The sequence below is a fragment of the Gambusia affinis genome, linkage group LG15 (assembly GCF_019740435.1).
Source record: "Gambusia affinis linkage group LG15, SWU_Gaff_1.0, whole genome shotgun sequence".
Taxonomy (NCBI): domain Eukaryota; kingdom Metazoa; phylum Chordata; class Actinopteri; order Cyprinodontiformes; family Poeciliidae; genus Gambusia; species Gambusia affinis.
The window spans coordinates 3303203-3330777 of record NC_057882.1 but is presented as its reverse complement, the minus strand read 5'-3'; the positions used below and the strand labels follow the sequence as shown (position 1 = coordinate 3330777).

The 27575-nt window shown below is 38.3% G+C and overlaps 1 protein-coding gene across 1 annotated transcript in view; it reads left to right on the top strand.

The window, feature by feature from the left end:
• Positions 1-23305, top strand: part of klf8 (Kruppel-like factor 8) — a 70538-nt gene extending 47233 nt beyond the window's left edge. Inside the window, exons 3-7 of the mRNA XM_044141651.1 lie at positions 4695-4943; positions 5027-5261; positions 10367-10478; positions 14070-14209; positions 14545-23305. Coding sequence (XP_043997586.1) covers positions 4695-4943; positions 5027-5261; positions 10367-10478; positions 14070-14209; positions 14545-14726 — 918 coding nt within the window. The 3' untranslated portion in view covers positions 14727-23305. The remainder of the gene's footprint in view (positions 1-4694; positions 4944-5026; positions 5262-10366; positions 10479-14069; positions 14210-14544) is intronic.
• Positions 23306-27575: the final 4270 nt, after the last annotated feature.

The window sequence follows — 27575 nt, the reverse complement described above, 5'->3', positions numbered from 1 at the left end:
TAGTTAATTGGTGTTGGATTAGATGGAGCTTCAAATGTGTGAATGTTGTCAGCTGTTGTTTCTTTTCTCTCCTTCTTCATGTCTGTATTGGTCTGTCCCTCTCTGGCCTCAGGATCAAATGTAAAAGCAGCGGTAAAACCAGTGCACCTACACATGGAGGCATTCAGGGGGAATCTGTCTTGAGGATTCCTCCTGAATGCCTCCGTTTGGAGGTTTTTCTGCCCTGTCTCACTGGGACAGCAGGATGTTGGAATCTCACTGGTGAGGAGGAAAGCTTTGTTTACCTGCTAGACATGATCCCAGAAAAGTGGGCGACAGCCGGATGGAGAGATGGATAAATTGATTGATTGATGGATGGGCGCTTGACCTGGCCGGTTTGGATGGATGTATTTATGGATGGGTCTCTGCTGGACCGTCATCTTGATTCCATGTCGTCCAACAAAGAGCACAACAACAACAACAACAGCAGCAGCATCAGAAGTTTAGTCGTATAAATAATCAAGCTGCCTTTATCTGGTTTGTGGGAATCATTCTGTGGTCAGTTGGCTCAATAATTATTTCTGTTTACCCAAGTGCTCCAAAATGACATAATCATGTATTCATTTGTTACCTTAAAATGACACTTAATAGTCCCACAGATATACCAGTAAGCTACACAAACCGTTCACCATCTGTTAGTTGACCTCCTCTAACCCGACCACTTTCTCTCTGTTAAATGCTTACAGTCACATCACTAAAACTAAACACACACACACACACACACACACACACACACACACACACACCCACCCACACACACACACACACACGGTTAAAACGTCATTTAAAGCCACTGCCAGCTCTGAATACCTCATCCTTGTTCACATGCATTAAACGCAGTCATACGTCTTACATGTGTCAGCCGTCCTCTGTGGGCCAGCTGACAGCTGAGCTTTATTGCCCACCCGTAAATCACTCATTACCGGTACCAAACGTGCGGCCCCAAGTACAAGATGATTAAAGAGGGAGTGTGTTCCTCCGCCGCCGCAGTCACAGCTGCCGGCCGCATCAGACGGAGTTCGGGATCGCATGAATTAATTGCAAGATGAGGACCGGGTGACCCATTTTACGGCGGAGCTGTTGAACTGAGGAATGCAGGCGGATGAAGAGGAGCAACACATCACGCTCAGTCAAGGGTTTCAGCTCAGAGCATCCCGATGTGGGAAGTTTATTGTGACTTAAACAAAGTCAGTTTGATTCGAGTCTCTTTGACTTTGGTAAGTTCTTAGCAAAAGTTGAATTTGTTTATTTAATTGCAGTTAAAAGCCCAAAGGCTGTCTGGTGGAATCCCATTTATTTATGACTTATCGACCTCTTGCAATAACACATTTTGCTGGATGATAAATTGTCCCAGAAGTTATTGCAGTAAACAATAATATTCAAGTGATCTAATGGTAATGGCAAAACACATTCTCAAAGATCAATAAACTTTAAATTCTAATGAACATTTAACACTGGAACTGGAAGACATTTTAAATATCCAAAATAAATAAACAAAACAATAAATAAAATGAATTATGAAGTCTCTTTACACAAAATTGACCAAAGCGCCAGAATGAAGACTTTTGTCATCCAGTTTTTGGTAGAAATTTATCATGCAATGAATTGATTTATCGCTTATTGCGACATACCTGATGGCTTATAGATGCACTGAGAGAAGAACACACAGTAATTATGGGATTTAGGCAAATATTGAAAAGCAAAAAAAGAAGAATGTCGGTCAGCAAAAACCCAGGAGGGAGCAGCATCACGCTTTCTGTGGAATAATGTCTCTGGAAATGAAACTATAATGTCATAGAAACAGTCTTCAGTCAGAGGCGTCTTCAGAATTGTTGCAAGACTGTCTTCTACAGGACATTCTTCCTGCCCACAGCAGGAGGTCTTTGAAGATACTTGGATGATATTAGTTATATTTACTTTCCATCTATGGATAAAAAAAGGATTTTTGAACTGAATTGAATAACAAAATGTGACAAAGTTTAAGTTGCTTAAATATTTTGTCAAGGCGATGTCATTTATTTGAAGTGCACAAACTCAGTTCATATCTCCACATGATTCCCTTGAACTAACCCATGTAAAAACTACAAAATCTTTTTCTTTTTCCAATTTCTATCTCGTCTCGAGTCCAGAAATGATCCTCTGCTCTTTGTTAGAGACGGATCCTTTCGGACTCTTTGTTTGTGGATTTCTGCTCAGAATCATCTGAGCAGCCGTGAGGAGAGGGGAAAAACAGGAGAAAAAAAGTACATGAGCGAGTGGGTAGAAAGAAAAGCTGCCGTGGGGATGAGAGGGTGAGGCACTGAGGGTGTGGTTGGTGTAAAGAGTGAGGGATGCTGAGGAGGGAGAGGCGGAGGTGTGGGAGAGAAAGGTGTCAGAGGTGTGGTCCTGAAAGAGAGAGTGAAGGGGGGGAGATGGAGGGATGAAAGATGGAAAGGTGAACGGGCTGGGAGGGAAAAGGAAGGGAGTTGGTGGTGGGTGGAACGAGCGGAAAACATGGAGTCAGCTGATGGCTCTCAGTTTCCATGGAAACGGCAGGGCCTTTCCCACCCACTCCGTCTTCCTTCCTTCCTTTCTGTCTTTCTTTCTCTTGTTTCGTTCTCTCTTCCCTGCCTCACTCACTTCTTTCACACTTGATTTTCTTTTCAGGATTTTGTTTCCGTTCTTCCTTCCCTTTGACCGTCTCACTATAATCGCGTTATGGCTTTCCTTTTTCTTTGGCTTATGATCATCCTTTTCTTATTTTCTTTTTCTCTATTCTGTTCAGGAGACCTTTGCCAAGTTTTGAACAGTTTTAGATTTTGAATTCACTTCAGATATACCTGTTGGCCTCTGCTTTGCTTTCCTTTCCTCTTTTACTTTTATTTTTCTTTCCTCTTCTCTGTTCCTTTCTGTTCTCTCCTGCTCAGTTAATCCGCGGAGAAAACAGATAATATATCCGACACAAAGAGCAGGTCATTAGCTCTTTTAAATCTCCATTCGTAAATTTAGTTTTGGATCTGGAAGAGAAGACCGACTCATCCCTTTAAAAGAAGTTAATCTATAACAAATTCAACCAAACATGCAGAACAAATAGTTTTCTTATTACACTCTAGTTATTTGCATAGACATCCAGGTGGATAGCTGATGTTTACGTGTTTGTTAATCCGTTCACCTTTATAAACCCAGCTTCCAGCTGAATGCATGAGCTGATAAAAGGGTGTAGCAGAGCCTCCACCCTCTCCTCCTCGCCCAGAGCCAAACTATGCTCAGCTCAACTGGATGGAGGCCAATTCCTGGACTGGAGGCTCACTGCTGTTCCCTCTTCCACTTCTCCTCTCTCTTTCTCTGTCTCTCTCTCTCTCTCTCTCTCAGCCTGTACCAGTCTCTCTCCATACCCATGCAGCCTTCTGTCTCTGTCCGTCTCACTTTCTCATCCACCTCCCCCTCTTCCCAGCGTTCCACACAGCAGCCATTGTTCGCTGTACTTTGGGGCTGCATGGCAGCTGAGCCCTGGGTGGTTGGAGAGGAGAATCGGCGCTCCATTCCTCTAAGGAGGCTCAGAGAACGAGGGCTTATTGGATCCCCAACGCCGGCATTCCCACTTCCACTGCTTGGAAAAAGGCTGAATATTAAATGACGCATGTTTATGGAGGCATATCGCTCGTCTGATGACATAATTTCTACACCATTTTCCAGTTTAAATAGTCTGCTTTAGTAAAATTTCCTTTATTCTGAATCTCATTCTGTTTCACTGCTAAAACACAAAATCTTACCAAGTATTTTTTTGTCCAGTCTGTAGTGTAAATATCTATGCAATGTAATAATACTGAACAAGAAACTTTTCATCAAAAATAATTATTGGATATTGATAAAAAAGCACAAGTTCTCCTGGTAGATTTTTCACTTAGAACAGGGGAAATGTATTGCTATGAGTGAAAAAATCTGCCAGTGGAAATAGTTTGTTGTTGTATTAACCTTCCAGACCTCCAGGTCTTCTGGTTCTGGTCTGTTCTGCATCCCCAGAACCAGACCCAGACATTGAAAAGCAGCATTCAGCTTCTATGCTTCACAATTCTGGAACAAACTTTTCAGAAAACTCCAAAATTGCTGAATCAATGAGTTCTATAAATCAAGACTAAAATCCAAATTGTTTAGAGTTGCTTTTAATTAATGATCGGAAAATGTATACATTCTAGTCTGGACTATAAATGTAATTGTCTTATTTTGCCGCTCTATTGTCTGTTTTGTTTATTTGTTCAATGTGTTATGTTTGCTTCTTTCTGTTAAGATTATTTTCTAAGGTAAAAGGCCTTTTTATCAAGACAGAACTTGACGCTGGATAACAAACTTAGGTTTTGTAAAGGCTTACTGTATAAAACTTGGTTATTTCATGGAAAATTTAAGAACTAGGCTTTAATTTCTCAGCATTTCTGGTTTTAAAACAAAGGAAAACAAAAACCTTTTACAGTAAGAGAAAGCCCACATTTTCTTGGGGAAAAAAAGCTACAAAAGATTATTTGAAAACTTCTGTCGTCATTATTGTATTGATTTGTCGTGATTCACATTAGTAATATAATCTATTATTTAATGCTGTATGTCATATGAGATGTGTAATGTGTAAACAGCGTCTTGTTTTAGTCTAATGTAGCTCTTCCCCTCCTTTTTTCCCCCGGCAGGCGGATGTAGGTGATGACTGCTCCCAACCCACGGACCTGAAGATGAAGTCAGAGTTCAAGGTGGAGCCGTCTTCGCCTCACTCGAGTCCCGCTGAGGACCAGACCGAACCCGTCGACCTGTCGCTCAACAAGCCTCGCTCTGCTTCCACAACAAGCTCCACGGTCAACCCGGCGCCCAGCAGCGCCATGTCCCAGCCCGGCCTGTCAGCCACGCCCGTTCCCTCCACGGTACAATCCATAGGCTCCATGGTAAACACAAACTCCTTCCTCCTCCGTTTATTCATAGTAAGACACACAGCATGGTTTCTGACTCCATCGTGTTCTCCTGCCAGGTCCTCTCTCCAGGTTCCATCCTAGCAACACAAGGAGCCGGGGGGCAGCAGATTCTCCACGTCATCCATACAATCCCGTCGGTCAGCATGCCGAGCAAGGTGGGCCAACTCCAGACCATCCCTGTGGTGGTGCAGTCGCTTCCTGTAGTTTACACCACCATGCCCACAGACGGCGTTGCAACGGCAGCCATCACAGTGCCACTGATAGGCAGCGACGGGCGCTCAGAAGGATCAGGTGAGCGGGGTGTTGTGCTGTTAGAGACTCCTCCCAAACCTCAAAGTTTTAATTGACCTTGGTCTTAAGGTTGGGTTAAACCACAAAAATCCATGAAGATAAATACATTACAGTGTCCTGGTTTGTGGCAATAGCTGGGATGTTTTGACTTCATCTCTCTCTTCTAAGACTGTCTGAAACACTGTTAGCGACTGCTGATAAAACGCTGTTTGTTTCACACCTGATTGACTCGAATTGATTGCGGACCAAAACTGCAAACAAACTGAACCCTTTGAAAAGATGTCCCCCCCTCCACCTGCCTTTAGTGGCACTGCACCGAAAACCATTGAAGGAAACGACACGAAAACCTCTGAAGACGGCACTTCTTTATGAAATGTAACCGAAAATGGAATGGCGTCAGATTTTAGAGGTTGTAGGATTTCTCTTTTGCCCTTGGCAAAAACACCCATTTCTACCACTAGCGCTACAGAATGCCCTGTGGATTGGTCCACTTTCTGCTTTTGGAACAGTCTCTGATGCGATTGGTATTCTCATATGCATTCCAACCACACCACAGTTCAATTCAACCGAGCTGAGACCTAGGTCTGGCGGTGCACCAGAGTTTGTGTTTTTAGTCCGCATCAGAGTTTGATTGCTCATTCACACCTCCCCTAACAAACCAGACTTTCTAGGCAAAGAACGAGAGTTCAGTTAGACTAGATTAAATACAACTGGTGTGAATGCACCCCTTGATAGTAGATGGATGCCTGCTTCGGGTGCCAAAAGACTGGACTACTGATGCAAAGATGGAGTAATGCTTACTAGCTATGGGCTGAAAATGTAGTGCTGTTACCTTTCCAATGCTTTAAGTTATTTTACTGAGATACCAGAGGAAGTTGCATGAATTTGGCTGTATAAAGCAGTGATCCCCAACCTTTTTAGTACAGCGGACCGGTCAACCCTTCCTAAATTTTCTGCGGACCAGGGGTGAGGGGGTGCACGCCCGCTGTGAGGACCGGGGCCGATGCCGTTGTTTCTTACTCATTCTGCTACATGTTGGCGCGCAAGACGTAACCGACAGCATCCGGTTTAGGATTTTCAAAATAAAAGCTCGTCCAGACTCAATACATAGAACGGACATATTTAATTATTTCTTGCGCGGCTCGGTACCAATTGGTCCACGGACCGGTGGTTGGGGACCACTGGTATGAAGCATATAGAGATAGTTCTTCACCCTCCCTTACATGTCCTGAAAGCTGGCGTTAAGATCTTCATTGGTAACGGATGACTAAACCTATGTTGTTGTTTTGTTTTTGTTTTTTGCAAATCTTTCATTGTCTGAAATTCAAGATATAACCACTTTCAAAGTAGTCGGACTGTAATGATGTCATGTGTGCACACTGCTGATGTGCCACTGATTTCATCAAACTGGACCAAGGATGAGGTTGAATGACGTGTCGCCCATCCTTGGGTAAACTCTGGGCGTAGACCTGCCTTCACCTCTTTGACTAACTTATTAAAGTCCCTGTTTGCTTCACCTTGGTTTCTAATTCAAACCAGCATGGCCTTGACTCAGGAATGTAAACGACAGAGGCAATAACTCTGGAAAATTTCCACAAGACTCTGCGGCGCTCTGACTGGCCTGAAGATGCTCTCGGACTGTTTGTCCTCAGCAGCTTGTGACGTTCGGTACATGCCAGGAGCTGCAGCGTTCGAATTTATCATCTTTTTTCGTTCTTCCTATTTTTTTATATCCACGTCTCAAACCAGCTCTCTTACTTCCCCCCCAGTTCCCAGCAGCGACTTTTAAAAATGTCAGGTCAGGATTTCTCAAGTGGTTAAAACTGTTTTTCACTTGTGAGAAACAGAGCTTCTGTTTGAAGCTCTGTGTTTAGTAGACGTTATGGGAAGGCAATCTTGTTAATACAGAACCATTCATACAAAAGTAGGGCTATAACTAATAATTATTTTAGCAATCAATTATTATAATTCTGACAATTAATCAATTAATCTACTAAAAAAAGAAACATTTCAGAGTGAAGAGAGTCAGGTTGATTGATAGGGGGAAACATTGTCTTTAATGAGAGCCATATTTAAGCCAATGTGAATTTATTGGCTTAAATATGTTGTCCTTTTTCTAATAGACTAAACAACTAAAAGTTGTTTTGTGAAATGTAAAAACTCAAAGTTAGTCCAAAAAAAACCTACAACTTTATTATATTTTTTGCCTATGGAGGTTGACATTTTTTCATCTGAGCAATGCGTGCTGTAATGATGAGGTGGGCATGTTTTGGAAGAATACACTCTATAAACCTTGATATACCTGATATCTGTTGAAATCAATGAACGTTATCGGCTTGTTCCACTACTATGTTAGCTAGAGCTAACACCATCGGTAGAAGCTAATCAGATGACTTAAAGACTTCATCCCCTTTGTGCCAGATTAGATCAGATTAGCAACTTGAAAACCCTAATAATGCTCTACAAAAGCACCTTTCCAGATACCTGTAGCATTATTCAAAATTACAGTTTTTGCTGTAAGGACAAACGCAAGTTAAATTTTTGATGATTTCCCCTGATTCTCCATTCATTTAGGTAGATTTTAAGAATTTTAAAAGGCCCCCGCTTATTTTTTCCTTCCAGCGTTAGTGTGGTTCATCAGGCAAGGTGGATTCTGAAGTCCTTGTGTTGCATATTTTTATTTCTGTCCACATTTTTTGGCAGCACTGGAAGTAAAATGTGCAGCGCACAGATAAAACTTTTTGACGTTTTGTTCAGCCTTGTGTGGCTGCAAGGCGAGCAAGCTGGAGGCAGATGACGCTTCGTGCGCCGCGGTGGTGTGTGGGAGGCAAACGAGATTTAAAGCCGACTGGAAGGGCGCAGAGAGAAAGTGGGCTCCGTGACTCTTTGAGTTGGGAGGGTCCGGCAGGAAGGATGTGAAGGAGAGGGGAGCGGCTCAGGGGGCTGGACGGGAGACAAGATGGGTCGTTTCTTTCTCTGCCTTTGAAAAAGAAAAGCTGAAGCAACCAGAGGAGTGGGTGGGTGGGGAGCCTGATGGTCTCAAGAGACAAAAAGCAAGTCTTTTCTTGGTGTGTGTCACCCTCCCCACCTATGCATATACTCCACCCAAATTCCTTGCATCACCCCTCAAACCTCCCCACCCCTTACAGCTCTCTTCAGGCTGGTGGACTTTGAGCTGTTGGGTTCCACATTCCTGCAGATAGCAGACGAGGGGGAGGTCACTTCTGTCTCCATTCACTGTATTACCAGATATAAAGTGACAATCTTGCGTAAAAAGAAGTGTTTACTTTCCTCATTCCTGGTGTTGCTGCTTGATCTATTCAAAAGTGTTAAGACTGAATAAAACAAATAACTCTAAGCAAAGCAATGCAGCTCTTGAAGCTGTTAAATACATCAGATAATTCTGCACAACAAGGTCCATAAAAGTAAAACACAACAACACATTCCTAAATGCTCATATAAGACAGCTAGATGAAGGTATTGTGTGATGGATAAGAAACCAGCCAACATTTACATATGGGCGCCAGATAGGATTGTCTCCGTGTTACGTAATTGCAAAAATAATTATTTCAGGACAAATCCGGGCAGTTAATGGGACCTTAATGGGTACTAGATGTTTTATTTAATTTGAACTGATTGCGACTGGACAGAAACCTGCAAACAATGTGTCCAACTGTTTCTGATGATTGGGTGTTTTTAAATCCTCCAAAGGAGTCTCAGACAAAAAGCCTGACCCACAAACAAGAATGTCTCAGTAAATGGCAATATTATTATCATATTAAAAATCACATTAAAAATGTGTTTTCAGTGTCAGTGTTGAAAAGTGAAACTTGGAAACTAAAATTTTTTAATATTGCAAAAAAACACTAAATAACTGGTTTTTAAAACAGTAATTATAACCTACGTAATCATGATGAAGGCTGCTGACTTGAACGTTTTCCAGCAGACAATCACAGACATTTGTTTGAAGGTCAATAAGCCACAAAAGAATATTTCTAGTGGCTAATTATCAAGTTATGTTTTGTTTAGCCCCTTTGCTAATGTTGAAAATATTTAGCACAGTTAGCTTCCCCTAAATTAGATTTCCCAGATATATTCTAATGCACTGATTTACTTGGCTGTTTGTGAACTTTCAGCCGAATAAAGTACAACACCTGTGTTTTTCACCTGTTAAGATTTCTTCGACTACTTAAATGTTTATATTCATGCTCTTATTTTGAAGTGTTTGAAGAGCGTTCACTCAGCGTTCTTGCTCTTTATTTCTCATAACTGAAACAAATAAAAAAAATAAAGCATGGATGGTAGAGATCAAGACATAAATGTAAATAAAGTGTCTAGGGGTATTATAAAACATGTAAATTATAAGATCAAATTAAAGTGAATGGAAGTTAGCAGTTCAGCATTGCTTCCAATGAATAGTGTTGCTGTAGTTATCTAGTTTTAGCAGAAGTAATGTCTATGATTAGTGCTTTAGCATTAACCGCGCTAACATTTCACTTTAAAACTTTAAAAAACTTTAAAACCTAAGAAACGAGAGGCCATTATTTTCACACAGAAGAACCGATTCTGACATAATTTTCATGTCCGTGAATGCAGAGAAACTGAACAAGTCTCGCCATGCCTCTGGACTATCAGGAGATCACAGCTGAAAAACAAACAGCCTCCTGACTTCACCATAAACAGGCATCTGTGAGGAGTTTAGCAGTTTGCCAAGGCTCCAGGAAACCCAACACAGAGATTTATCGTTCACTCAATTACTAATTAGCTTCTGGGAGTAAAGAGGATGCTTCAGGAAGAGTTCCCTTTAACTCTAATGCATTTGAAAATAAACTGTAAAATGTAAGATGCAGGGAATTCCAATATGAGGTTTTGCATTAATGCTGCAGCTTAACAGACCACACCCTCTGATACGCACTCAGACTCAGTCTTTGTATTGCCAAGTTGCCTAAATCCTGACATTGTAATTCTCCAATTAACCCCCTGCTGTTCAATTCTCTGCTTTCCAACCATCCCCACTGCTTTTCCACCTTCCACCATCTCCTCGGTTCCATTCATCTGTTTAAACAACTGATTTATGTTTTCTATCATCCTCTCCTCTCCTGCAGTTCGCATCAAGCCGGGTTCGACGTCTCCAGTGGAGTATCAGAGTGACAGCGACGCAGAGAGCGGTACAGAGTCTGGATCAGCCTCCCTCAGCGCCCAGAGCATCGACGCAGGGTAAGCGCATCAGTCCGTCCGTCCATCTGTCCAACCAACCTCAACAAACTTACCTCAGTATCAGACATAGAAAGCAAAACAACATCTCTCTCTCGTCCCACTTATCCTGTTAAATGTTAAAGTTCATTACAATTACTAGAAGATGATAGAACTCTGGTTTTATTTTGTTTGAAAAGATTTGCAAAGTTGCAAAGTTGCATTTAAGTGAATCAAGAGACTAATAGAACAGTGTCCAGTTCCATTTCTGCTATATCAGACCGTAGCAGAAATGTCTGATCATAATGTACTGCTCCTTGTTTGAAGAAACGCACTCAAGGCACATCAGCAGAAACATGTCATTCTGTCAAGCATGGTGGTGGAGGGGTCATGCTATGGGCCTACCATAAGCTCTACTGTTGACCATCATATACTGAGAAAAATGTCAGGTCATCCCACCTGACGGCTGTGTTTAACTAGGATTTAGACAAAGAAAAACAAAAATAAAGTCCAAGTCTATCAATTAGCATAGGTTTGCAGTTATTGGAGTCGCTTCCTGCTGGTTAGCTTTGCACTTAACATATTCACAATGCTTTTTCGCAACATTAATGAGAAGTGGAAGTTTTCACAATACTGTCTTTTTGCAAATCATTCTCAAAAGGATCTTTAAGCCCATTTTATTTTTTTGCTTTCGTCTTGATTTTCAAGATAACTTCTTTAACAAACCTGATTCTCTGTGCTGAAATAAACACCAAATGGTCAAATGTAAGTTTTTCCGCACTCCTTAACCAACTAATGATTTTTTCCCCTAATTATCAGCAACGAAGATAACCATTCCAACATGATTAACTGTGCAAGGTGCAGTATGTCTTTGTAAGTGGCTGAAGCTGTTGATATGCCATTAATGCGACGTCAGCTGACTCTACAAGCCATACTACAAGTCAGCAGGGTCAGAAAGAGAGTGCAATGTGCAGCAGGGTTTATGAGAAATTCGGTCTTTGCGTGGGTCACCTCCTTCGCCTGCAGGTTCCTGACTAATTACATTACTGCAGCGAAGCCATGACTGGATGCTTATATAACCTTATATAACCCACCATCCAGCTGAACACACTGGAGACGCCCAGGCTGCAACACAGGAAGACAAAGTGTGCAGAGAGACTGGAGGTGCAGCCGGTATGCTTCATAAAAAGAAGTCTAAGATGTTGCAGAAACACTTCTCTCTGTGTGTGTGTGTGTGTGTGTGTTAGTGTCCAGTGGGTTCATTAGAAGATCAGCACAGGGTTTCTGCCACACCCTCATGGGCGCGGCGCTGTTACTTAACTGTATTTCCAGGGTGCGGACGCTGATGGTTTGTTAAGTTCTGTAATCTACATGTGTGTGCATGACGGAGAGACTGTCTTGTAAAAACCCAGCACATTTGTGGGGTATTTTATATTTATAAGGAAGATCATTTGGACAGTTGTGCGTTTGTGTGTCTGTGTGAGAGGGAAAAAAAGAGATTGCTTGTGTGACTGTGTGTTGCTGGGCAGGGCTGTCCCAGAACTGGGGTGTAAACAAGGGTTACGTAAGCAGTTTGCCGTCACACGTCTTTGTAAAATGGACTTGGAGATCAGTGATTTATTTTTTTTTGTTCCTCCATACCATTCATTAACCGCCCCCAAAAAATCTTCTGAGACATTTTAAATTACTGAAAGCTTTATAAATTCGATACTTCAGCAGAAAAGAGAAAAGTAGATCAGAGTGAAATTAAGAGGAGATAGTTTCTGTTTCTGCACCGGCCTTGTTCATTTGAGGAAGACAGAAAAGAATAAACGGGATAATATGAATACATGACAAAGAGAGAAAGGTTAATGGTAAAATACAGTAGGTTGTCTTGAGAAGCTGTTGGAGAGTGAATGTGTGACGCCACCTGCTGGGCAGAGATGAAACTATGTATTTTAGAAAAACAACAACAAAAATCTTTTCAGGACTTTCCTCTTAACTAGAAAAATCAGCATTTTTGGAGAAAGCTCAAAGTGAATTTTCTAAGTCAAACTATGAGCTCAACTGAAGAAAGAACTTCAAGGGTTATGTAATGCAATTTGCCATCACACCTTTTTGTAAAATGGACTTGGAGATCCATTTATGGTAGTTTTGTTAAAAAACAAAACTGCCATAAATATTCAAAGAAAAACCTTCACAGAGACGTAGAAATATACTGAACAATCAAAGCTTGAGCTAAAGTGGATATCTGAACCTGATCAGCAGACTAACATGAGAGCTGATGGCTGAAAAACTGAATGAAATCAAAGTGAAATCCATTGATATTCAAAGTGAAATCCATTGATATTCAAAGTGAAATCCATTGATAGTCAAAGTGAAATCCATTGATAGTCAAAGGGTTGTACTTTCACTGTTCTTAGGACCCTTGTGTTCACAGGCCTATAACAGTTAATAAATTTATTACTTTCATGCACTTATGCCTAAATGTACCTTAGTCGACTCTTTCCTTATCTACATTGATTAGTTGTCAAACTATATATCTGACAACTCAGACTGGCTTCCTATGCTTAGCTGTGCTTAATTTCGGATTATATGAGTTATAACAACATACAATTTCATTTTTGGATTATTAGAATATTTTTGAATTGAACTGAATGCTTGTTAGCTAACTGTTTACCATGCTAACAGCAGCTTATATATTATAACTAGCTGAAATGCTAAAATGAGCAGCTCTATCATGGTTGCTAACATTTAGTTAAGTTCAAATCAGTTCATGTGCAACCATTAACTAACACACAAACATTAACATGTTAGCTAACACTAAAGTGTTAGCTTATGCCAGCCAAATCTCTTATGTTGACAACAGTGTATATGCTATCATTATTTAAAGGATTATTAGCACAATTAGCAGAAGAGGTTCTTGTTTAATGATGCTCTAGCTCATGTTATATTTTCACAGGCAAAGCTGTAGCAGTAGTTTATTCTATGACCACTAATGAAACTAGTTTTAACTTTGGAAACTGCTGTCACTGAAGAACTTTACTGTTTCAGAAATAGCACTGCAATTGTAACTGGGATAAACACAACAGACAACTTTATATATAAAATACAATGGTGTTTGCATATAAATATAAATGTTAGCATAAACAAACTCAATCTTTCCTGTTCTGTTGTACCATCTGGTCCCGATGTGCTGGTACTCCAACATTCTTCCAGTGAATAAGCTACATGTTTAAACTGATAAGTCTCACAAAGAAAATGCTGAGCCAAGGATACCCTGGCTACTTTCCAGTGAAAGACAAGTGAAGGTGGGAAATGGGCTAAAATTGATTTTCCCTTTCATTTGTGGTCTAAAATCCAATACAATAACAATACATCCTACACTTTCTGACATTATTAAAGTCAACCAGTCACAGACAGTTTTGATTAGCTTTCTTTTTAACTTGAAGAAAATCACTAAGTGGTGGTATTGCTAAGGTAGAAGACGGGGTTTATGGGATGTTTTGACTTCCATAAACCCATTGATATGATTTTTTTATTTTAAAAAGAGGTTAGACAAACTGACATAAAAAAAAAGGTATTGTATTGTACTGTCCAGCATCACTAACTCCTATTTGCATCTTTCTGTCCCAGGTCAGTTATAGACTTGGAACCTGTCGATCCTGATACACTAGACCTAAAGCGGCGGCGGATCCACATGTGTGACTATGAAGGCTGTAAAAAAGTTTATACCAAGAGCTCTCACCTCAAAGCCCACAGGAGGATACACACAGGTAAAAGTTTTTTTTTTTTTTTTTTTGCATGCTCGTTCTCACAAATAATTAAATGCGACACAATCAGACTTCTGTGTGAATGATTTAAATCAAGTGAAAAAGTGGTTGAGCTACTTTGACTGGATTTATCTGAAAAAAAATCAAATGTAAAACTATTAAATATTTTCATATGTTGCATAGTAACTCGTTGAAAAACTACAGGAAATACAAAAAGTAAGCAAATTTGTATGCTTAACCACATTCCCCTGGGGTGTGATGTCCATGTATGAACTATACATAGTTTAGATCCCTGATGCGCCTGCTTATGTAACAATGATTTTTGTGTTTATTTCTAGGAGAGAAGCCGTACCACTGTACTTGGGAGGGCTGCACCTGGCGCTTTGCCCGCTCCGACGAGCTCACCCGACACTTCCGCAAGCACACAGGAATCAAACCTTTCCGCTGCACGGAATGCGACCGCTCCTTCTCCCGGTCTGACCATTTGTCCCTTCACCGCCGCCGCCACGTGATGATGTGAACTCCCATCCAAAACCAGCCCATCGAACCGACCTCTGACCCTCTTGGGTTCCTAGAGTCCACCCGCGTAGACAAGAGCCTCCATGATGTTCCACGTTTTGCGTCCAGGATTTCTAAACACAACCTGCAGAGGGGGATCAAGAACACTTCCTCCTTCTCTCCATGTTGAAATTACAGGACAACTGGGAGTGTGTCTGTGCATATGTGTTTATGCATGGTGGATTTATTAATTATCTTCATTGTGCACCCCAGCTCAGTCCTATCTCTACAATCCAGAACTCAGTTTTGAAATAATTGGAAAAAGAAGATGGGACTGAAACTCACTCATTCATCCATCCATCCATCCCTTAGTCCATCCAAGGGAGAGGAGGAAGAGTAGGGGATACAAAGAGGTTGTTCAGTGTTTTTAAAAACCTAATGTAACCTGGATGTCACTTCAGTTGCTCTTTTCTTTCTTTCTTTCGTTTTTTTATTCTGAATTCAGTTTAACTCTGGAGTTGGTGAAGAGTTGTTCTGTCGCTCCTCAAAGAGTCCAGGAACCTTTTCAGGAATGTTGACTTTGTGTTTAAGCCCTGTGCTATCACATGAGATTTAGCTGTGTGGTCAAACAACAATTCACAATGAAGAATGCCATCTAACATCCTAGTAAATTTATTACTGACGTGAAGCAGGGCAAGCAGTGTTTGAGTTGAATTCCTTCTGTTCATACAAATAAGCAACACAAATGCTGAAAAATTAGGGATACCAGTGACTTTCTGCTGGTGCATCTCAATAAACTGCACCAAGAAAAATGTGAATTTATTGTAGTTGAAAAGGAAAATTCCTGTACTGCATTGAATTTTTTTTAAATAAGAATAGCATAATTTTAGCATTTATTTTGATGATTAGCAGCATTATGACTATTACATCTGACCAATAAAAATGATTTGAATAGAGAAATGTGGGCTTATTGAAAAGTACGCACTATAGAGTTGTTGGTCGGGAGTTGTTTTACATGGATTACTGCATCAATGCAGCGTGGCACATAGGTGCTTTATAAATGACCTTTAGCTCGCCTTCATTGGTCTGGTTTCTCTCATGTTTTAAATCACATCATACTAAATGTTTACTCAAGATTTTGAATGAATGGAGGAAATTTAACTGACCTCCTGGGGTTCCTTGCAAACACAGCCACCAATATTTATGGATAAAATACTTTACCCGACTCCATGTTGCAAACCCACCTGCAGCAGCTGAAGTGACATCTCCGGCGTCCTGGTCCTCAAACCAACCCACCTTCCTGCCTCTCCTCGGTACATGGAGCTGCAAGACTGTGAAATTTTTAAAGACTGATTTGTTTTTTCCAGTGTATCAGTCACGTTGTTTATGTCCTCCCTCCACCTCTCCCTCGGGCGTGCACACATACCTTTCCAATCCTTCTTCGCAACAGTATTTGCTTTGTATGCGTTCTTGTTGGTGTTTTACAAAAAAAACAAGAAGGAAAGCTAGGCCTTCGGTGAACAGTTTGTTTTCTTTTTCCTCCAGGTTTACCAATCTGAACAGTAACGACAACAAAAAAGTAAATAAGTCAGATCTTTTTTTGTTGATTTTCTGAGGCTGTGAAAAAGACGGAGCAACACAAGTTGTTTAATAAGACAAACTCTTCATGCAGGGAAATTTAATGGGGGGACTTTTCAGATTGTGTTAGTTGCCTGCGTTTGTGTGACTGTGGGTGAGTTTTGAGAAGAAAAAAACAAAAAACTAGAAATAATCAGAAATGAACATTTTTACGAGTGTTTTTTGCGGGCATTTGTCAACGTTCTTTTACCTCTTGCCCGTTGAGCCTTAATAACTGAAGTCAATCTGTAAGGGCGAAACCAGAACCACTGAGACGAAGTTCGCAGTCCAAACCGTGACGTAATAAATCAAATACATCATAAATCCTGCAGCTTTTGGAGGTTTTCTTAGGCCTATTCCACACGTAGCCGGATGTCATCCACACATAAACTCAGTTTAATATCACTAAAATCAATTTGTGTTTCATTGACCCTATATTCTAGCAGTTACTAAAAGTAGCTCAACCTTTGTCTTTTATTTTTCAATAAATATTTTTTATTCCAAACACATGACATCGAAAGATTTTCAACACAATAAAGAGGAATAATGACATATAAATACTATAAATTAACCACAGTCATTGGCAACATTGCTGTTAATGTCTATAAATATACCATGTAAAATAAATCAAGCAAAAAAAGTTCAATAGATACATAAATGAGTAAAATAAAATAGTGTGCACCTTTTAGTCTGTACAAATACTACTATTTTCTTAAATGTGTAAGAGAAATCAAATACATATAAAGGGTCTGTTACAATGAAAATAAAATAAACAATATAAAAAAGGGCTCTGCTTATGAGATAAAGTTACATTTATTTTCGCTTATTAATTCTTAAAGCTGCTCAACTTCTCCGTCCACACAAATCCTAGTGCCATGTTTTATTCCTTACAGGAAGTCGTGGTTGTTTCGAAGGATGTAATTGGCTGACATAGATTTCAGCTTTGCCCTACACTGCCCCCTATGGGTTTGGCATGTTTAAAACAACAGTGAGTGGTGTAATTTAGCGAGTTCGTGTTGAAGACCTTTCTTAAACAGATACCGTGGACACAATGTTAATTTTTCAAATAATGTGGCAGAGATACTTGTTTTAATAAAGACCCGGCTACGTGTGTTCAAGACCTTAAAGACAGGGGAGAAAATGTGAGGATCTCCACTAGATTAGTCTCAAAATTAATTATATGAATTTGTAGCACCAGAAATCGCTCCATTTTGCGACTCATGTTCGTCTTTGTTGAAACATCCAGTGGTGTACGTCAGGTTTTGGCTGTAGGTCGTCTGTCAGAGGTCCTGAATGAAATTACAGGCACTGTGCCGGGCTGTCAGGGTCCATCACGCCTTTGGGTTCAGACAACAGGGAAACTAAAGTGCTCTCCTCACTAGCATAGCATTTCTACCCCAAAGGGGGTCAATCCTCTCAGTAAATACACAGTACGCTCCATAAAATACTGAGCAAATCTGGATCTGATGGGGTTTTTGTTGGTTTGTTTTTGTTTTTTAGTGCTGTTCAGCACATAAATCAAACTGTTGGTGTTTCGGAGCAGAACTGATCCTGTGTACATGTCTTAAACAGGCTGGTTTCCAGCCCCTGACCTGGGCTGAACTTGATTATGCAACAAAACGCAGACCTCGCTCCATGCGCTGTTCTGTTCAACTCAGTAAGTAGAGCACTAGCTTGGTAGTTTGAACTCACAAGAACCTTAAAAATGGGGGAACGTCACGATAGAAGCCCGTGTTGTTGAGCAAAGCCAACAGATTCTACGTTTTTATGGAGGCTTCGTTGGCGATTGAAAGAACCTCTTTTATAGTTCTGGTCTGTTCATGTGCAAAAAAAAAAAAAAAAGACATTCTGTTTATAGACCATACAGATTTTTGTCATCATTTTAAAAAAAATTGAATGTGAGAATGAAATGGACATGCAGGTTTCCTGTGAGCTGAGTGCATGCTGAGATGAGGGCGGGTTGTTGCTTGATCTGCAAACTGCAAAAGAAGATCTATCCAAATACAGTCACTGGGTCTGATTCTGGATTTTAATTTGTTTTTCTGTAAATCAGTGGAAGCTAGTTAAAAGAAATATGAAAAATTCTTCACATACAAACAAATGTTTAAAATCCTAACTCAGTTCAGTCACTCGTTTGGAGGGACATTGTTCTTTTTACTTGAGCAGACCAACACAAAAGTCCCAGTTTCCTTATTATCCCCCCTTGCTTCAAGTAAAAAAAAGAAAAAGTTACTAAGCACATCTTTTTAGAAGAGTTTATGCATTTGATTGCAATTTTCTTTCTTTTGTAAACTGTTGATAAGACATTAAGGACAAATAATTAAAAGAAATCCATGTACATAACTGTATATAATCAGAAAGTGCAGAGTAAATGTAACGGGTGAATTTCTATTTTTAACACTGACTAGATAATGTGAAAAAAAAAACTTTTTCTTTTTCTTCCTTTGTTGGTTTGATGAAAATGTGTTTCATCATGTGTGTTGTCCCCCCAAAATCTAATACATTTGTTTCGTAGTTTCTTAAAAAGTGGTCCCACTTGTGTTGTGAACACTTGTGTTGCATGGAGAATAGCTTTGTTTTTCTTATAGTGACGTTGGTGAGCATGTAAGTGCGTGTGAGACAGTTTGGGCGGAGTGAGGATTTTTATTAAAAAAGACGAACAGGGTTTTTATTTTTAAATAGTAAGAGAGCTTAATATTTTATCAGTGGACCTGATTTGAATTCTTTCACACAAAAAGCACTCAGATGTTGTTGGTAAGGTCAGCTAAGATTCAGGTGTGGTCAAAAGAAACAGACTTATTGGGAATTAAATCAGAAGCTAGCTTCACATGTTTACCTCTGTAGAAAGTTTGAATAATTAAGTTCCCAAAATAATACATAAGAGATTCTAACATACTAATACATTCAATTTTATGCAAACAAAATACATTACCACAAAAAGATTTCTGCCATACAAGCAAAACGATCTTTAACTTAGATGCTACATAAACTTAGCTCACTAGCGTTTAAGGAGGGTTGAAATAACAATTGTGAACAATTTTTCTTTAGAACATGTTTTTTCAGTCTAGTTTTAGTTATTAATGTCACCATAAAACTCAAACAAAAGACAAAATTCTTACGAGAAATATCAATCATATCATGGCTAAATATTCTGTTGAGGCAAATGGAGTGACACTAGTTTGTGATGCTTATAACTATTCAGCTTTTAATTTCACATTTTTACATTTTATTTTTCTTTTAGTTTAAAAAATACCATTAAACATATAGTTTTATCTAGAGACGTTGAAGAGATTAGTTCTATAATTAGCATTTAGAGAGCTCTAAATGCTAATTATAGCTAATTCACTCAAATGCAACACTAGTTGGTAATATCAAAGGTTGACCTGAAAAAAAAATATCAAATTTTCTTGCTTTAGAGGTGTTTTTCAAACTTCATGTAGCTGTTGATCCCAATGCTGAAATGCATAAAAAATGAAAAGTCAAACTAAAGAAGCTAAATCTTGAAGAAACAGATTTACAAAGGCACAAAAGCTGACTTTTTCAGTGCTTTATCAATTCATTAATAAATAAATAAAGCTAAACTATACAAATCCTCTAAAATTATAAATTATGTTTTAAGTGGGAGAATTATTACAATCCCTGACCAATAAATCTACCCACTAGCTAGTTAACACAAATGCTATCTAACTTTAGTGTACTAGATGCTAGCATTTATGGTGAAATAAGAAATCAAATGTTAATTTTCTTTTTTATTGGAAGTTTTTTCAATTTATTAGCTACAGTTGGAGATACAAATGCCATGATCTAAATGTGAGAGACACTCTTGACTAAGAAGCAATGTCTATGAGAACAAAATTTACTAAAGATTCTCCGAAGCTGTTGTTGCAAAACTAGCGTGTACAGGACAGACTTATGGTGCTTTAACATTTCAGATTGTAAATTCAAATATTACCTTTTTAAAAAAGAAAATAAACTGAAAATCTGTTTGAGAAAGTTTAAAGGATATTACCAGCCCTGACCAGCAAACTTAGGATGGAGCTAATTCATTAAGAAGGTACATAATATACAAACATACTAGCTAATTGCAGTTATAAGTGAGTTAGGATAACAAGCGTTATTTTTTTCTGGTTTTATATGAAATTTGTCAACCAATTTCTTTTGATGTCATGGAGCTAAAACTCAAAGAAGTAATGAGAAAGCACATCTAAAGATTTCTAGAAGCTAATGGAGTAATGCTAGCAATGCTAGCTTTTATGGAACAAATGTGAGGTGCTTTAACATTTTGGCTTCTGAATTCACATTTTTTGAGGGTTTTCCTTCTACGTTAAAGTGAAAAATCCTCTAAATTTGGGCATTATTTATAGAAGAATGTGAAGACATCCCCAGCACTGACTGCTAAAGCTAAGCTACTTAATTTTCAGATAGTTACAAGCACTTGATATTTAATTGTTGTACTTGAATTTAAATCTTTTTTAATGAAGAAATACCCTAACATTGAGGATGATGCTGAAGAGATAGAATTGATGCTTAAAAACCCTAATTTTTCATTATCTAAAAGAAATGGGAAATACTTAAAAGCAAGATAGCTTAACATTTTTCACTTGCTTGCCTAATCAAAAACAAAAAAACAAAAACAAAAATCTCATTGGAGCAAAAGAAGTCAATAGACATTTGCCTCACAAACCAAAAAGTCAAACAAAACAATCTGTATTTTTTGAGAGATGTGGATTTCCTGAGGTTAACAACGTCTTTGAACTTCTTTGAAGATGCTGCATAATGTTAGCATACTAGCAAGAATGAATTATGCCAATTTAAAAGTTGTTTTCTTTCTTTTTAAGTGTTTTCAAAACCATTCCCGGGGTAGATATTAAAAACCCAAATTGATGATACAACATCTTGTTTGGACATAAGTTTACTGAAGACTCACATTTTCTTGAACTGAACAGGTGAAACTTAGCTTAGTGAGTGATTTATGTCTGAGCCAAGAAGCTGAAACTTTTCTTGTTTTCTGTTGAACATTTCTACAGAGCTGTAAAATAATCTGAAAGTTGGAACCCGGACTTGGAAAATGAGGTGAACCATCAAAAGGCCAAACCACATAAAGCAACCTGATTGCTCCAGACTGATCATAGGTGAATTTAGTTATTTTGTAACTGGTTGAATCAGCAGCACTTAAATTAATCAGAGTACGTTCTGTTGTCCTGTTTTCAAGGCATAAAATTGTACTGTACTGTACCAGTGAGGCGTATTACTTTGCAAACTGAATGCTTCCAACAAGCATATGTCATTTCTAGCTCTGACTCCCAGCTTCTGAGAAACAAATAGACTTTTCTTTAAGAGAATAATACAATTTTTGAGTTTTCACCAGGGTTTCCTCAGACTGTAAATTTCTTTAAGAATTTGGATAATGACTTAAGCATTTTATAGACTCTCCAGGGAGATGTATTTTATACTGTTGTGACCCCACCAAATCTGGTTTATTACTTAGTAAAGCCATCCAAAATGGATACTTGAAACTATTATGATTATTATTTCAGCAGCATCGTAGAGCATCCAGATTAAATGTTTGTAGAAACATTTTAAATCCAATATGTTTTGGCTAAGGCAAACGTATCACAGTCAGATAAAACAAAACTTTTTAGCAAACTAGAACCAAATTCTGTTAGAAAGCAAGGAAGTTATGTTTATAACTTGTTTTTATGTGTTTTTATCCGTCACCCCAGATCTTAAGTCCCTTCACTTTAGAGAGTAGCACTTTAGGAGCAAGTTTTGGGAAAATACTTAACAAGCACAAGTAATCACAGAAGCTTTTGTGAGCAAAAACACTTTACACCTGTAGAGTCACACTGAGGAGAGTCAGCCGGGATGTAAACACCTGGTCATAACGACTCGGACAAAGTGTGTTAGTGTGGGATTTGGAGGGTAAAATGTCTAGTGTGAAACAATGTGAAAGAGTATTTGCTCCCTTGCAAATTTTGTCGGGTTTTGGCAAACTAAATATTTCACATCAGCAAACCAGTTTAATTATCAGACAAAAATGACCACAGGAAATTTAAAATGCTGTTTTTAGGTGACTTAATTTGAGATAGGCACTGTGTGAGAAAGGAATCGCTCCCTAAATCAAATAATTGTCTCCTTGTTTTTGCAATACTCGGCGATGAGCCTTTTATGAGACTGTGAAAATTGTTGTCCTTTTAAGTATAATTTAGTGCATGACATGTTGCTTTTTGAGAACGTTTAGCCTACTTCATGTTGTCTGATGGGTTCTTTTTAAGTAATTCCTTGATTCTCCAGGTCTGATTTGATCACATCAAATTGAAAATTGAAATTGACCTTTCCAAAAATTACTGATTATCTTGTTACAAAAAGTATGGAACAACTTCTTTCAGGATATTAAAATGCATTTAATGATATAAAACCTTTAAAGCTAAACCAAAATAAAACTGTAAGAGAGCAAATACTTTATCCTGTTTCTATATACTTAACTATTTTTTTTTTGTTAATCAAAACTTTTGTTGTTCAGTATTCCTTCAGAGGATTTTTTTTGTCATTTTTGTATGTACACAAACGGGAATGTTCATCTGTGAAACATATTTTAAGAGTTTGACCCCTGCTGAGACGTCACTGCCCGTGTCCGTCTGTGTGCGCGTGCCTCGACCCTCCGTGAATCACTTCTCCCGCAAAACCCAGAACTTTTAGGTATTTTCTATTTGAATGCAGTAACTTATGGGCCAGTAGTGTATTTACTCAGTGCAATGCAGTTATCATAATAATACAATTATCTCTTAGTTTCTCTTGATTTCTTTTTTTTATTTGTACAGAACAAAAGTGTAAAGATCAGTGCGGAAAACGTGAGCTTTTTGATACTGTGACTCATGGTGTTTAAAAGTCGCTTTCTCCCTGTACAGTTGTGATTATTTTGACCTCCTTTCTCCCCTTTCTTCTTCTTTTATAGAATAAAAAATGTTTTTTGGTGCGATTTCATGCCTGCTGTCTCTGTGTTGTTTCTCATATTTTGACTCAATTGAAAAACAATTGAGTCAAAATCAAGTGGAAAAAAAAATCCCCAACTAACTAAGTAACTGGATTTCTATCATAACCAGCAGCTGAGAGGGTAACACCAGTTACTGGTGCTTCAGGTTGTACTGGTAATGAATGAAGTAAGTTTTCCTTGAACTGTTACTCAGCACAATTTTAAAGTTATTTTTTAGATTGCACAGTGTTAATTCATTCCTAAAATGTACAGTATGGTACACTGATGACATTTTGAAGAAATATAAAAGTACTTCTTGCTAATATGCAATTCCACAACAAAGCATTAGGGCCAGACAAAGAGGATATCTTAAATATATTACAAGAATAAAGTCATAATTTTATCAGAATTAAGATGCAACATTACTAGAAGAGGTAAAATATCCGAAAAAAAAGCTTTGACATAGTTAGGTCTGATGTGACCAAATTGACTAGTCTATGCAGTTCTTTCTTTGAAATGAACACAATCGTTTGCACAATTGCTTCAAGTTCTGCTTGCTGATCATAATTTGATACAGATTTACTATAAAGGAATAAGTATTTTCTGATCTGTAAAAAGACAGTCCTAAATTATTACTTGACAAGATGCCCAAATTATTTTTAATGTAGGAGTTATTTTTTCTCTAAATGATTCATCTAATATTAAGACTTTATTCTTACTTGATAATAATGTTATTCTTGAATTATTGCTACTTTATGCTCATATTATAACAAATTTATTATAAAAATACTATTTTTTTTCAGATTTGTATCCAATGTGTCCAGGGGACATGTACAATACACTAAAATGTGACAATGTACAAAAAGGCCAACAAGTAAAAGTATCAGATTTGGGGTTATGTAAATTCATACGTAGTCCCAGAATTTTATTTTATTTTATTTAAATTTGGCATTTGAACAGTATTAATAATGTGAAGCAGGACAGTTTTTCCTGCCATGTTAGCGTGAGACCGAAGATCATTAGTTATGAAAGACACAAAAACAATCAGATGTTGAGAATGCGTCCACAAGAGGGCGCCACGTAAAAACATAAGAGTAGAAAAGCCAAGAACCAAACACCTGTCTGTCTTCAAATCTTTCTGTGTTGTGATTTGTTGTTAAACAAAAATAATGTGTGTTTTCAAAAAACATCCTGACCTTTACTTAAAGAATTGAAAAATAATATATTTAGTTCATTAGCAGCAGGGCAAACAATATATCCACCACAACAATCTAATAAATACAAAAAGACAGAAAGACATAATGGATGTCAACAACAACAGAAAGTTGTCTAAAAGAAGTGAAGAGGCTCCTCGCTTTATTTTCTAACACAAACAGGTTTATTGGCTCCAATTAGTCCTGATCGGGTCATTCATTAACACACACACACACCCGCAAACCCACGCACACACGCACGCACACGCACACACACACACCCACGCACACCCACACACACACATAATGGCAGTCACTGGATTCTTGCAGATGGAAAGTGAGACATTTATGAGCCATATAAATACAATAAAAAGAGAAATCTTTGCTGCTTGAAGGCTTGTTGACATGCATTCTAATGTCAGGTCACTGCAGTGTGTCTCTGACTGAAGAGCACTTTTAATCAAAAGACAAAACTCCCACATTAGAATAGAATAAAAGAAATACATCAGGTTTTTATTATTTCAAGGGTGGGCAATCCTGGTCCTTGAGGGCCACTGTCCTGCAACTCTTGTTACCTCCTAACTGATTGAGGTCACTGAGTTACTTGAATCAGGTTCTCCAGAGTTCTGCTAATGACCTCATTATTTGACTCAGGTGTGTTGAAGTAGAGATACATCTAAAAGTTACAGGAGACCGGCCCTCGAGGCCTGGAGTTACCCACTGCTGATTTAGATAAAACTCAAATAAATAAAGTTTATACCATTATTTGTTTATAAAATAGCAAATCAAATTAATGTAATTATAATTTCACTTTGTGATAAAATCAAAACATTTTTTTTCTTTAATTGTGTTTAATTTTGTGTCGTATGCTAAAGATAATAGCAAAACTATATATGAATATTCATACATGTCAATCAATCAATCAATCAATCAATCAATCAATCAATCAATCAATCAATCAATCAATCAATCAATCAATCAATCAATCAATCAATCAATCAATCAATCAATCAATCAATCAATCAATCAAACAATCAATCAATCAATCAATCAATCAATCAATCAATCAATCAATCAATCAATCAATCAATCAACCAATCAATCAATCAATCAATCAATCAATCAATCAATCAATCAATCAATCAATCAATCAATCAATCAATCAAATTGTATTTGTATAGCACAGTTCAGGCATTTCAAAGTTCTTTACATCAAATCAAACACAGAAACACAAAGTCATCAAGAGGGGGTTCTTGCTTTTGCATCCATAAAGGTTTAACTGTTACACTCCTACTGTGTTATATGGAACAAAATACCTGTTGCTATCTTTATTCCCACTCACGCTCACAATCACGCAGTTCAAAACGATATAAGCAGCCTTTCAACGGGCTTCCGACAAGAGGATCCGTACACCTCGTTCACAGAATTTCACTCTGGGACTCCACCGTCCCTCACAGATTTTTTGAGCAATTACAACATAGAATCAACAATCAAAACACAACATCAAGTCAAGTACCATCAATAAATTTGTAATTGATTACGTTTCAAATACAACTCTACCAAAGTGGGTTTTTAGTTGAGATTTAAAGGAAGTCAGTGTTTCAGCCGTTTTACAGTTTTCTGGAAGTTTGTTCCAGATTTGTGGTGCATAGATGCTGAATGCTGCTTCTCCTTATTTGGTTCTGGTTGTGGGGATGCAGACCAGAACCAGAACCAGAAGACCTGAGAGGTCTGGAAGGTTGATACAACAACAGCAGGTTTTTAATGTATTGTGGTGCTAAACCATTCAGTGATTTATAAACTAACAACAGTATTTTAAAATCTATTCTTTGAGCTACAGGGAGCCAGTGGAGAGACTTTAAAACTGGTGTTATGTGCTCCATCTTCCTGGTTTTAGTGAGAACGCGAGCAGCAGCATTCTGGATCAGCTGCAGCTGTTTGATTGATTTGTTGGACAGACCTGTGAAGACGCCGTTACAATAATCAATACGACTGAAGATAAACGCATGGATGAGTTTCTCTAGATCTGGCTGAGACATTAGTCCTTTAATCCTGGAAATGTTCTTCAGGCGATAGAAGGCCGACTTTGTAACTGTCTTTTTGTGGCTCTGAATGTTCAGGTCAGAGTCCATCACTACTCCCAGGTTTCGGTCCTGATTGCTTGTTTTTAGTTGTAATAACTGAAGCTGTGCACTGACTCTAGATCTATAACTCTAGATCTATAACTCTGGATCTATAACTCTAGATCGTTCCTCTTTAGGTCCAAAAATAATAACTTCAGTTTTGTTTTTGTTCAGCTGGAGAAAGTTTTGGCACATCCACACATTTATCTGTTCTAAGCATCTGTTCAGTGATTGGATGGGGTCAAAGGTCACCTGGTGACGTCGTAATATAGAGCTGTGTGTGTCATCTGCATAGTTCTGGTAGCTGATATTATTTCCTGTTATAACCTGAGCCAGTGGGAGCATATAGATATTGAATAAGAGGGGTCCTAGGATTGAACCTTGGGGTACCCAACATATGACCTTTGACCTCCTTGATGAGAAGTTTTCAATTGAAACAAAGAAATCCCTGTTCTGTATGTAAGATTTAAAGTAATATTTCATGGTCAACAGTGTCAAAAGCTGCACTGAGGTCCAACAGAACCAGCACTGTGGTTCTCCCACAGTCCGTATTTATATGGATGTCATTGAACACTTTGACTAGGCCAGTCTCTGTGCTATGGTGAGACCAGAAACCAAACTGGAAGGAGTCAAAGCAGTTGGTTATATTAGGAAGCTATTTAACTGTTTACACACAACTTTTTCACTAACTTTACTGATGAATGGGAGGTCAGAGGTCGGCCTGTAATTCTGCAGTAGTGATTTGTCTAGATTGGTCTATTTTATCAGTGGTTTGATTACTGCCGTTTTCAAAGCCTGGGGAAAATGCCTGATGAGAGCGATGAGTTACTATTTGGATCAGATTGATAAATACTTTATCTAAAATGATGTACTTGTCAAATTATTTTGTGGATAGTTTTCTCATAAGTATTTAATACATTCTTTAAAAATATTAAGAAAATATTTGCATATATATTTATTATTTT